This window comes from Phaenicophaeus curvirostris, chromosome 18 (assembly GCF_032191515.1).
Source record: "Phaenicophaeus curvirostris isolate KB17595 chromosome 18, BPBGC_Pcur_1.0, whole genome shotgun sequence".
Lineage (NCBI taxonomy): Eukaryota > Metazoa > Chordata > Aves > Cuculiformes > Cuculidae > Phaenicophaeus > Phaenicophaeus curvirostris.
In genome coordinates, this window is record NC_091409.1 from 806,810 (window position 1) to 819,097 (window position 12,288).

Below are 12,288 nucleotides of genomic sequence, written 5' to 3' on the forward strand. Positions count from 1 at the left end.
GGGGGCTAAGAAAGAAAAGAGTCAGTTTTATGCTGATGGCAAGGCACAGTTTTGACATTTACAGTCTATGTTGGAACGTTGTTACTCAGTGCGAACTGCAGTCTTTTAATCTGCCTGGGGCAATGAACCCTCCGCAAGATCAGCTCCAAGGGGCTTATAGTTTTGAAAACTGATGTTGTGAGAAGGAATATAAAGGTTTCCCCTAGTAGGTGGAGACCTAAACTAATTTTTTCTCATATTGGAATGATTTGTGGCAGCTGGTGATCTTGAATTAATCACTCAACTTTATTTCTGGTTGTATTAGTAATGTTTCAGCTACATCAAATGTTTTACTGTCGTTGAAGTTGTTCTCCCAGATTCTCTAGCCTTTAAGGTTATTCCTAGCTTATGTTTATAGTTATTATTTATAAAAAATATGGTTCCTAGAAACAAAATATTTAAATATTTTTGGGTTTAGATCCTGAAATGTATTAGCCAGCTGGAACTAGCACAGCTTATAGGAACTGGAGTGAAAACTCGGTATTTATCTGGTTCTGGACGTGAACGGGAAGGAAGCATTAAAGGTTACGCATCTGGAGGGGAAGAGTTCATGGGCCTGGGATTAGGTAAGATTAATAATCTGGAACTTCGCAAAGATGCATGCCTAAGTGAAGTACAATGGATAAGAAGGGCAGTGTTAGGAGATATAAAAATATTTTTACTTGCTTCCAGGGGAAGCTATGTGGGAGTAATGATTAAGCTGTTTAACAAAGCCCCTTCAAATTGATTTGTTGGAGTATTTTATCGTCAAAACTGTCTTACCATCCGTACTAAGTCATGGTTTTGTTCCAATATTATCCGTTCTTTCTCTTCGTGCTCTGTTTTTAGTGGTAAAAATGTAAGCCATTTATCTTTAGGAGCTAAATAGGTGTTTCAATGATTGATAATTCATTTTCCAGTGGAATTTTGTCTCTGCACGTTGAATTTGCTGCTCCACTTCCTACTGTTCCTGCACTGTGCAAGGAACACCTTAGATTTTAAGTTGTAAATTTGAGGGACAAGGCAGGTTGCCTTAATCTTTGGAAAACCATCAAGGAAATGTTTTAATTGGAAAACGCTCCAGAGCTGTTGGGATACACAATGATGATGCTGAATATAACAGAACTGTGCCCAGTATTAACTACTGTACTGACTTGGAGTTCATATTTCTAAATAATATTTTCTCATTTCCAATCTTACTATAAAGCATTACATCATCTTAACTTGATAAACGTGATGCTCAAAACACAATGCCCTAAGGGGAAAAAAACATGTTTCTTACTGGATGTTTAATTTTGGAAAAATCTGGCAAAGGCACCATCTGCTCCATGTAAATTACAAGCCAATTGGAAGCAGTAGTCTTTGCCTACTTGTATGAAGTTTGGGTTACTATAAATTCATGATTTCATGGTGCTAGATACTGTTTCTAAATGGCTTTTCTTGCAGGTAACCTTGTTGGAAGTGGAGCTGATAAACGGTATATGGCAAGCATTCAAGAGTCTGTGGGAGAGACCAGCTCACAAAGTGTAGTGGTAGCAGTGGACAGGTACTGAAAACATCATCTCTTCCTAGGGAAAAAGGGACTTGAAGTTACTGACCATCCTCACTTCAGTGGCAGACTGACAGATACTTTTGGTTTTGAAGCCTGTATCTTACGAGAAAGGTGCTGATACTTAGATGCTTTCTGTGGACAAAATAATTACGGCAAGTCTGTAGTGTCATAAAGTCAAACATGTAGTGTTTGTTGTTACGTAGACATGTCTATTACCACATCGAAGTCTAAAGGATTTGAGAACATTTTCTGCTTATCAGTATTTTGTATGAACCCCAATCAGTGGTCTCAAGTCCTCTCAAGATTCTGAACAACTGAAAGGGAAGAAGCCACAATGGTGCAGCCGTAGTCGTTCTGCAGTCTGTTTTGATGGCCACAACTTCCAGTATTCTTGAAACGTGTAGAGATCAAGCAGGTGGCTGGCATCCAATGAAGTCTTGCAACAAAGCTTTCTTAATATCTTTTTATTCTCCATGTGAAACTTAACATAGTGTCACCCAAATGAGTGTTCCAGCACTACTCGCCCAAATAAAAATGTCAGCCTGTGCCTGTTCCCTGCAGTGAGGAAGGAGCAGAGTAGACTGTGATTTGCAGCAGGGAAGAGAATGCTTAGATTAGGAGAAGGCTATGAACTGCTGCCAAGAAGTTAGAATAAAATAGCTGCAGAGTTTATGGCCTGGAGGATTGTAAAGTACCACCAGGAGATGTGCTGACATTTGCCTGCAGCACTAAGATGTGATTGACTCCTGTGGATGCACAGCTAAAATTGCAACTCATTTGTTGGTTCCACAGGATATTCACAGGATCAACCAGGCTGGACGGAAATGCAATAGGTATGTGCGCTGACCATCTGGTGGGTTACAGGAACTCCTGCAATGTAACATCCTGAACTTACAGAAGTGTTTTCACATTCAGTTGACTTTGTCCGATGGCTGTGTGCTGTTTCCATGGATGAGCTGGCTTCCCCACACCACCCACGCATGTTCAGCCTGCAGAAGATAGTGGAGATATCATACTACAACATGAATCGCATTAGGCTGCAATGGTCAAGGATTTGGCACGTGATTGGAGATCACTTCAATAAGGTATTTTTTAAAATTGTATTCCAGAAACATACATGAATAGCAGGATGACTTTAATTAGCTTTGTCCTTTTATGTTCTTAGTAGTGTAGGTTGTGATATTTTTTAAAAAGAAATCCATTATGGTGCCTAAAGGAAGCACCTATTTAAAAATCTGAAGTGCATAAATGGAAACGTTGTATGATGTTGTGTTTGTGAATCTTATTTATTCAATTGTCTTACCCTTCTGATCAAATGCCAAGTTAGTTTTCCTCTAAAATATATACAGATTATTCTGGATAATGGAAGTTATTTTCCTTAGGAAACTGGACCATATTTGGGTGGGGTTTTTTTAGCCTTTTTTTTTTTTCAGTATCTGGATGGCTATTAGTTCTGCATGTGTGTACAAAATGGGTCTGTTTAGTTGGATCAAATGACTGAGAAAGCCCTCTCTGAAACACCCTTATCTTCTATATATCTGAAAACTAGAGTGTGCCTAGTGGTTTTTAGTACACTGTCATGAAACTTTAATGATGAATTTGTTACTCATATTTCTTGTAATACGTTAACTGGTAAGTGTTTGAAAATATGCTTTTCTTCTAGGTTGGATGTAATCCTAATGAAGATGTTGCCATCTTTGCAGTAGACTCATTAAGGCAGCTGTCGATGAAGTTCCTTGAGAAGGGAGAGCTGGCCAACTTCCGCTTCCAGAAAGACTTCCTAAGGCCCTTTGAGCATATTATGAAGAAAAACAGGTGTGATGCACTGCAATTTCTGTGTTAGCTTGCTTTAGTCCTACTTAAAGATGTTACTCGGTGTTGGTTAGATTGTCCGGCACATGGAAGTGGCCCAGCTACTTTGTGCCAGGGTAAAATTGTGAAAGTCTTCATTTCCTTTTTACAATTTTTTTAAGATCTCCAACTATTCGGGACATGGTGATACGCTGTATTGCTCAGATGGTGAACTCTCAAGCTGGTAATATTCGTTCAGGCTGGAAGAATATCTTTGCAGTCTTTCATCAAGCAGCATCTGACCATGATGGCAATATCGTGGAGCTGGCCTTTCAGACTACAGCACACATAGTTAGTAAGTAATGCTTGACAGATGCAAGTACCTAAATTAGTTTAGCTGCTGGCATTCTGCTTTAAAAGGCCCATCTGAATAAGATGTTTGTATTTCCAAGTAAATAAATAGAAGATCTTGCAGCCAGACTGCTTAAACTCTGCAGCGAAGTCTCTTGATTTCTATGGACAGGGGAAAAATAGATACGGATGTCCTGCTATAAAAGTTTGGAATAGGTTGAATAAGTTTGTATGTTGTCTCATCTGCCACAATAAGTTTTTCTGGATTAAGGAACACATTTCATGAACTTCCATGCTGATTCCATGTCACATGGTGGGGATCATCGAGCTTGTGATGCTGATATGTTGCTGCTTGTGGAGTTTACTCCATACGGTTGACCTGCTTGAGAAGTATATTTGAGCATTGTGGTGCTGCCCCTTTCAAAGGGACACAACAGACTCAAATATTCTTCAAATGGACCTTCAGTATTGTTCGTAGCTTTCCTAAATGCCCTGACACTGCCCTCTTCCCATTAAGTAGCATGGAGAAAAACAGCTATGGATAGTAGTAATACATGCAAATAACACCAAAACTTTTTTTGCTAACTTGAATTGTGTAGATCTTGGGAGTTGTTTCTTCAAAAGCTTGTGTGCATTACATTTGGTTTGTATTCAGTCTGTCTATTAAGTCTGAAGTCTAACTGCTTTTTCCTCTCTTGCTACCGAATATGAATAATTACAGGCTTAGATAATTTAGGTTAATTTAGGTAACATCATTCACAGCAGAGAAGCCAACATCAAGCTGAATTCCTATTATTTCTCAAAGTATTTTAAGAGCTTTGGGTTACAGATGCTGTGGGAGGAAACTGAACTGTAGAAGAAGCCATGAAAATTAACCCTAGATCATAAAACTGGTAATTACCTAACCAGAGAAGATATGATGCTGATGAATTTGGGGGGTGGGGAAGAATGCAAGGGAAGACAGAACCATATTTAATCTAAAGGTCTGATCCTTTCACGTGTGTCCGTTCAGAAGGGGCACACTGTGGCTGACATCTGTAGATCAATGCCAGTTTATCTATGGATTTCAATATCAGTAAATTTTAAAAAGTGTATTTGTTCTTCACAGCAAATATTTTTCAACAGCACTTTCCAGCAGCAATTGACTCATTTCAGGATGCAGTAAAATGTCTGTCTGAGTTTGCCTGTAATGTTGCATTTCCGGACACCAGCATGGAAGCTATTAGACTCATTCGATATTGTGCAAAATATGTTTCGGAAAGACCACAGGTATTTTCTTTTAATCTTTACTCTTGTGTGTTCTTACATTACCTACCTTCTGTTATTAAACTGAGGTTAAGCTTGTAACAAAAGAAGAGCTATCACGTTCAAACTTCAGTCTCGCAGCAGCAAATGTTTGTATTAACAGCTTGTTCAGAATTGGGTGTCATTTTGTTATTATGTAAGCAGTAAACTAGGGCTAATTAAAAACCTAATTCTTATGAGTCCAAATTGGAAATAACTGAAATAGTCCTTCATTTACAGTGTGAGGATGACCTGGAAAGCAATAATTCTCATTCAGTCACCCTAATTACATCTAGTTAAATCTGTTACAAACATGCGTGTTTTTCTACATCAATCTGTTCTGTGAATACTTAATATAATAATCACTTTGCTGAAAAGAGCCTAGATTTAGATTGCAGTTGCATGTTGAGATGTGCATGCTGTATTCAATATGCTAGCAAAGTGTCGAACTGGTTTATGCCAAACTTAGAATTCTTTATTACTTGTATTTATGTAATTGTTGCCTGTTATATTTTCAGAAGTTTGGACTTTAGGAAGCAACTTGTAAAGCCTTTAGCAGGACTTAAGTAAAATGGATTTAAGTGTTTATTTTCCATATTTTTTTGCAGTATTTTCATGAATCTTTTTTTCCTGCCCATCTCCAAGGTATTAAGAGAATACACAAGTGATGACATGAATGTTGCTCCCGGTGACAGAGTATGGGTCAGAGGGTGGTTTCCCATTTTATTTGAACTTTCTTGTATCATCAATCGCTGCAAACTCGATGTTCGAACAAGGTAATAAAGATTTTCTTTCTTTTTTTTTAATTCAGTTAGTGAGGATATCACAGGTATGCATTTTAATATCTTTTACTTTGTTTATGTTTGTTTATAGAGGCTTAACAGTGATGTTTGAAATAATGAAGAGTTATGGCCATACCTTTGAAAAGCACTGGTGGCAAGATCTGTTCAGAATTGTTTTTCGTATTTTTGATAATATGAAACTCCCCGAACAACAAACAGAGGTAAAAACAACCAAAAAAAAAGGCATGCAAATGTTAAAGTTGTTTTTTTTAAAGAAATCAAATAATGAAGGCAGCAGTTTGTATTGCTTGTCTCATCAGTGTATTTCCACCCCATGCTGCCCCAAACCCCACACAGAACACTATTCTGTGGTGTGTATGAAACGTGTCTTGGTATCCAGTGGCCTGGTGGTCTGAGTATTTTCAAGGAGAATATTCACACTTTGTGAAAATGTGTAGTTTTCTGAACAGTATTCACATGGCCTCTAAATGCTTCTGACAAGGCATCTGCAGTAGTGTGAGGCTTTTTAGTTTTATCTGAATTCTGCTCCTCTCCTCAGAGACCACATCCTTTGAACAGCCATGCAAGAGCTAAGTGCAATCATCATAGCAGAACCCATATAAAAACTAAGACTTCTCTTCTTTTTCCCCTAGAAATCTGAATGGATGACTACTACATGCAACCATGCTCTTTATGCCATCTGTGATGTATTTACGCAGTTTTATGAAGCTTTAAATGAGATCCTTCTTCCTGACATACTTGCACAGTTACACTGGTGTGTAAAACAAGGTACCTTATTTACTTGTATCTTCTGATTAATGTATTTAAATGGTTATTACTTAAGAAGGGGAAAGTTAACTGAATTTTGGAAGAATAAGAAGTACCATTAGGACAATATATTATGTAATAGATGGATGAAGTATCTTAAATATTCAATCATCATTCTACATAATCAGTTTGGCAGCCCTCCTGTTAATGTGTTCATGGTGCTCTTGTGACAGACCAGAAGCTTTTAATGGGTTGTGTTCATCTTCTGCCAACAACCTTTCTCTGTTTGGCTGTGTGGATAAAATACCTCATGTATTTACACATATATATGTATACACGTGTACATTCTGATTTTTTTTTCTTTTCTCCTCCATTCTCTCAGCCATCTAATATTTTAAATAAGACTAAAGAATGTGTTTTCTTTTGGGCTCCAAATGTTATACATGAAATCCTGCATATCGCTAGCATGGAATGTGGGGTCTACCTTGCAAGAGACCATAAGCTTCTAAATGGTGCCTTTGTGTGCTTCCTTTCTGCTTCTCTCTTGTCCTTGGTCTTTCCTGTTTTGGGATTTCAAACTCTTGAAGTCTGTTTATAAACACTTTTCTTTATTCAGTAGGTTCCTGAACTTGATATTATTGTAATATACTTTATAAGTAGCTATGATACCCTTCATTTCATAATATTGGTGAAAATGTTTAACGGAGCAGTAATAGAGAATGCTTAATTTTCCATTGATGCTGTAGAAGCTGATAAATATGGAACATTTCTTTCACAGATAATGAGCAGTTGGCTCGATCAGGTACAAACTGCCTAGAAAACCTGGTAATACTAAATGGACAGAAATTCAGCCCTGAAGTCTGGGGCCAGACATGCAATTGTATGCTAGAAATCTTCAAAACTACTATTCCTCATGTGTAAGTTCATAAATTCAATTCTCATGCTAATACCTGATTCCAGAGCAACAATGTTCAGGATTTTCGGTTTGTTTTTTTTTTATTTGTGAAGCTTGCTGACGTGGAGGCCTGCAGGAATGGAGGAAGATTCATCTGAAAAACACTTGGTAAGAGTTAATTCAGTGTAATAAACTAACTTACAGGGGTTGTTAGCTTTGTTTTTGAAACATTTAACTGTAGTAAATTCACTTGACAACAAATACTTGAATTGACATTAGCTTGTATTTGGTGTCATTGTAAAATAAGATATTAGAGATGAATGCAGGAAGCCTTTGAATCTAAGGCTAGTGGAGTCATCTGAAAACTGATAGCTGATCAGTAGATAGTGTTTTGAATTCCTACAGTTGTTCTGCATTCTCTTCCAGGATTTAGACCTAGATCACCAGTCTTTGAGCAGCATGGATAAAAATGCTTCAGAGAGAGGACAAAGTCAGTTTTCAAATCCAACAGATGAGAGCTGGAAAGGTGGCCCTTATGCAAGTAAGGAAAACGTACAGTTTTATTGAAAGCTGTTCTTAGTCCACTTATGTAGTTCTGTAGAGGAAGATTTTGGGTACTTAAACTTGGGGTGTATCTTTAGAACTTGTGTTTATGCCTTGTAGTGATTATAAGACTATTCACAGCATCATGAAATATCAAAATGCTAATGGTAATGTAGTTTTCATAAGTAACTTGTGTTACTCCATTTCATTAGACCAGAAACTATTTGCTGGCCTCCTCATAAAGTGTGTGGTACAGCTGGAATTGATACAGACCATTGATAATATAGTGTTCTACCCAGCAACAAGCAAGAAGGAAGATGCTGAGCATATGGCTGCAGCTCAGGTACCATTGGACTTATAAATAACCTTGTTGTGGCAGTAAAGTGCAAAGGCTGTCCAGTGCTCTGAAGTGTTTACAAAATACATACTTTTTCTAGCTCTCAACACTGCCCTGAATGTGTGTGTCATTAATCTTAGGCTGTGATTTTTTTTTTTTTTTACTGCCTCTAGTGTTTCCTGGCAGTCTGCCTGTTGCATTATTACATCAACGCTATTTTTATTATCCATATAATGTATTATCATTGCTTTTCTAACAAATTCATACTCATCAAGAATGTTTTTTGTTTGTTTGGGGGAGAGCGTTTTTTTCTGTTGTTTAGGCTGAGAGTCTTCATTTAGCCGCATCTGAGGCTTTGCTCGGCTTCTAGGTGTTAACACAGGAGATGCAGAAGTTGAACTTGAGCGAGGTTAATGGTCAAGATTTAACATTTTACCTGCCTTGGAGAGGTCCTTGTCCCTGAAAACCCTATTATTTTAGGGAACAGTGCAAGATAGCTCTTGCTTGACTATATTAATAAAGCCTTAAGCTAGAAGTCTGCGCTAGTGCATTCAGGTAGTGGTTTGCGGATGGTGTAGTTGAATTACTAATGAAATTAGCGAAGAGTATTGATCAATTTTAAAGAAAATTGACATGAGCCAAAGATGGGCAATTTCTGTGTCGTGCGACTTTCACTGTTTTTGTGGTTCACCTTGACGTTTTTCAGTATTCAGCAGACTTACTCAGTCATCTTCTAGAGGGAAGCAAATGCTTTATATTGTATTGCTGAGACTTTTTTATGCCTTAGTAAGAGAGGTTCTTCCCTTGATGTTAATGATTATTTTTCTTACAAATATCTATGATAGATCATAACTTCTCTCTTTTAAAATATCCTACTGAAAAGAGTACAACTCTGATATTTGACAGGACTGCTCTGCTCTGTTTTATTACACTAATTTCACTTGCACCTAAAAATCGAATGAGGAGTTAGTGATATTAACACTCCTTTAACTCTCCCTCTTCTTCCCCTACCTTTAGCGAGACGCATTGGATGCAGTTATCTACATTGACACGGAAGACCAAGGAATGTATAAATATATGTCGTCACATCACCTCTTTAAGTTACTAGATTGCCTGCAAGAGTCTCATTCATTTTCAAAAGCCTTTAATTCAAATTATGAACAGCGAACTGTGTTATGGAGAGCAGGTGAGACTATTATTTTTAGTTTGATAAATACTGATAGTTTTACTTTGATAAAATACTAAGCTCCACTTCTAGCTTTAGCTGTCAAGGTATAAAAGTATCCGTTGTCGTTGTCTCTACAGCTAATCTGACAGTGCTACATGCTTTTATTATTTGTCTCCTTCCTGATAACTTGAATAATTGTTTGCAAAATTATCTGCCTTTTTGATTGAAGTAGCGCTACACAATTGGTACTACTGTAGTTAAATATCTTTGTGAGTAGATAAGGTCTCAAACAAAGTCATGGAGGAAGAAATACCATCTGGACAAGACATCATTACTGTTCACTAGTGGAGATATTGTTGATAAACTTTACCTTGCCTAGTAACTACAAATGTGAATGTTTCCTCTCTCCTTGTGTGTAACTGATTTTGTTAGGGTTCAAGGGTAAATCAAAACCCAATCTCTTAAAACAAGAGACTAGCAGCTTGGCTTGTTGCCTGAGAATACTCTTTCGAATGTATGTGGATGAAAACCGCCGGGACTCCTGGGATGCCATACAACAACGATTGCTTAGGTAAGAATATCAGCTTTGTTCTGATGCATTCTGTTTTCAGCCTGTATGGTGCATGCATGTAGTGTGTGAAGTCGCTGAGCAGAGTGGGCGAAGTATATGGAGGTATGGATACTGATGTAGATATGACTACTCTATTAAAAGTGAATTTAGCAATAAGGAAGCAATCTACTTGGAATAAATGAAGCACTCTCTTGCCTGACATAAACTTTTCTCTAAAAAAGTGGTGGTGTATGAAGACTTTTTACATCTGAGTACAGAATGATATTCAGAGGTATAATAAGGTAAAGTAATATAAACAGTGCAGTGTAGGCTGCTGCATACCTGAAACCTAGGTAAATGTAGAAAATGATGCTAAATGAATATAAAAAGGTATCGGGGTCCCTTTTATTTGAAAAGTGGGTTGTTGGTACATAAAAGTTCAGAGTACTAATCTCTAATCAAATGTAAAGAACTCTTAAAATCGCTGTTGGCATTAACACAGTGGATTCCAGTAGCATTCTGATTTATCAGCATCTGTGGACATTTTAATCTTCATAGTGAGTAAAAGAGGAGTTTGCATTCCCTTTTAACGAAAATAGTGCCCCCAAAACAGTGGTACAGTTTGTGCCTTGTGTTGATGGGCTGCAGCAAGGACCTGATATTTATTAATCCCTCTCTAAGCCGTGATGCTGAGCTCTGCAGACTTGTACTAAAGCAGTCTAGATTTGGAGGGAGAGCTCTTTCATGTTGCTGTTTGCCTCAGCTGTCCCAGTGTAGGGATCAGGAATGATGTTTGCAGGTTGAAGGTGACAACGCTTTAATTACAGAGTGCTTATGAGGGAAATCAGACTCTTCCTCCTTTGGCTCCATGGTTCTTTGTTGACAACATGAAAACTATTTTAATTCAGTTATCTGTAACAACTACTGTAACAGAAAAATCACCAACACAAGTCTTTGTAATTAAAGTTGCTGCGTGTGATTGAAAACTTCCCCATGGAAACGCATCTTGCTTTTGAAAACAAAATACAGTGAGAGGACAAACAATGCATGTTGTAATAACCTTTTTTGGGTTTTCTTTATTATTTGTGTGAACCCTGTTATCTCTTCAGTGTATGCAGTGAAGCCCTGGCGTATTTTATTACCGTGAACTCAGAAAGCCACAGAGAAGCTTGGACCAATCTCCTGCTATTGCTTTTAACAAAAACGCTAAAAATCAGTGATGAAAAGGTAAGAACAGGCTGGAAGTCGTGTCTTGTTTGTGTTCAGGTATCTTTTCATTTCTGCTTCTGTTGAATGCAGCCTTCACTATCATCCATATTGCAGGGTGGCAGATTTACTTGCTCTCATAGCGCACACTCCCCTTGAAATACAGCAGTTGTTACATCTGCATTTTTTGCAAGTATTCTATATTGTAAAAATCAGATTGCATACATGGAATTCACAGCTACATGGGAATATTGATTGCTGCAGAGCTTTCATATGAAAGTGTAATGAGTGTGCAGTAGAGGATGGGCTTCCGTTTTGTGACAGCTGCATGGGAACGGTAGAGTTAAATTTCACCACTATTAATCTGGAATCCTGGTTCCTTGATAGTAATGGCAAAAAATAATTCTCAGGATCCTGGCCCTTTTTGAGGAAAAAGTGAATGGAGATATTCCCTACTGCATTAGGACAGGCAGGGGAACTTCTGGATGTGTATTTTTAGGTTCTGTATTGCAAAGTGTGTAGTTTTACTTCACTCTTGCGTAGTTTGGACTATTTTATTGTGATTTACCAATATTTTAGGAAATTGGTAGTATTGGTGCCTTGGCATCTCCATAGAGCAGCAATTCAGTGATGTCTCATGGTTGTGAGAAGCCTTAACTCTCTGTAGATAAAATTTCAGGTTTCCCATACCTTAGAATCATAGAATAACCAGGTTGGAAGAGACCCACCAGATCACTGAGTCCAACCATTCCTATCAAACACTAAACCATGTCCCTCAGCACCTCGTCCACCCGTGCCTTAAACACCTCCAGGGAAGGTGAATCAACCCCTTCCCCGGGCAGCCTCTGCCAGTGCCCAATGACCCTTTCTGTGAAAAATTTTTTCTTCATGTCCAGCCTAAACCTTCCCTGACAGAGCTTGAGGCCATTCCCTCTCGTCCTGTCCCCTGGCACTTGGGAGAAGAGCCCAGCTCCCTCCTCTCTACAACCTCCTTTCAGGTAGTTATAGAGGGCAATGAGGTCTCCCCTCAGCCTCCTCTTCTC

General features: G+C 38.1%; 1 protein-coding gene across 1 annotated transcript in view; it reads left to right on the forward strand.

Annotated features, from left to right (window-relative positions):
• ARFGEF2 (ARF guanine nucleotide exchange factor 2) overlaps positions 1-12,288 on the forward strand; it is a 36,183-nt gene that overhangs the window by 20,501 nt on the left and 3,394 nt on the right. The window contains exons 22-38 of the mRNA XM_069872037.1: positions 458-605; positions 1,465-1,564; positions 2,363-2,403; positions 2,486-2,655; positions 3,234-3,385; positions 3,544-3,716; positions 4,821-4,981; positions 5,642-5,772; positions 5,870-5,999; positions 6,432-6,567; positions 7,325-7,463; positions 7,555-7,609; positions 7,868-7,982; positions 8,197-8,327; positions 9,339-9,507; positions 9,922-10,060; positions 11,149-11,266. Coding sequence (XP_069728138.1) covers positions 458-605; positions 1,465-1,564; positions 2,363-2,403; positions 2,486-2,655; positions 3,234-3,385; positions 3,544-3,716; positions 4,821-4,981; positions 5,642-5,772; positions 5,870-5,999; positions 6,432-6,567; positions 7,325-7,463; positions 7,555-7,609; positions 7,868-7,982; positions 8,197-8,327; positions 9,339-9,507; positions 9,922-10,060; positions 11,149-11,266 — 2,208 coding nt within the window. The remainder of the gene's footprint in view (positions 1-457; positions 606-1,464; positions 1,565-2,362; positions 2,404-2,485; positions 2,656-3,233; positions 3,386-3,543; positions 3,717-4,820; positions 4,982-5,641; positions 5,773-5,869; positions 6,000-6,431; positions 6,568-7,324; positions 7,464-7,554; positions 7,610-7,867; positions 7,983-8,196; positions 8,328-9,338; positions 9,508-9,921; positions 10,061-11,148; positions 11,267-12,288) is intronic.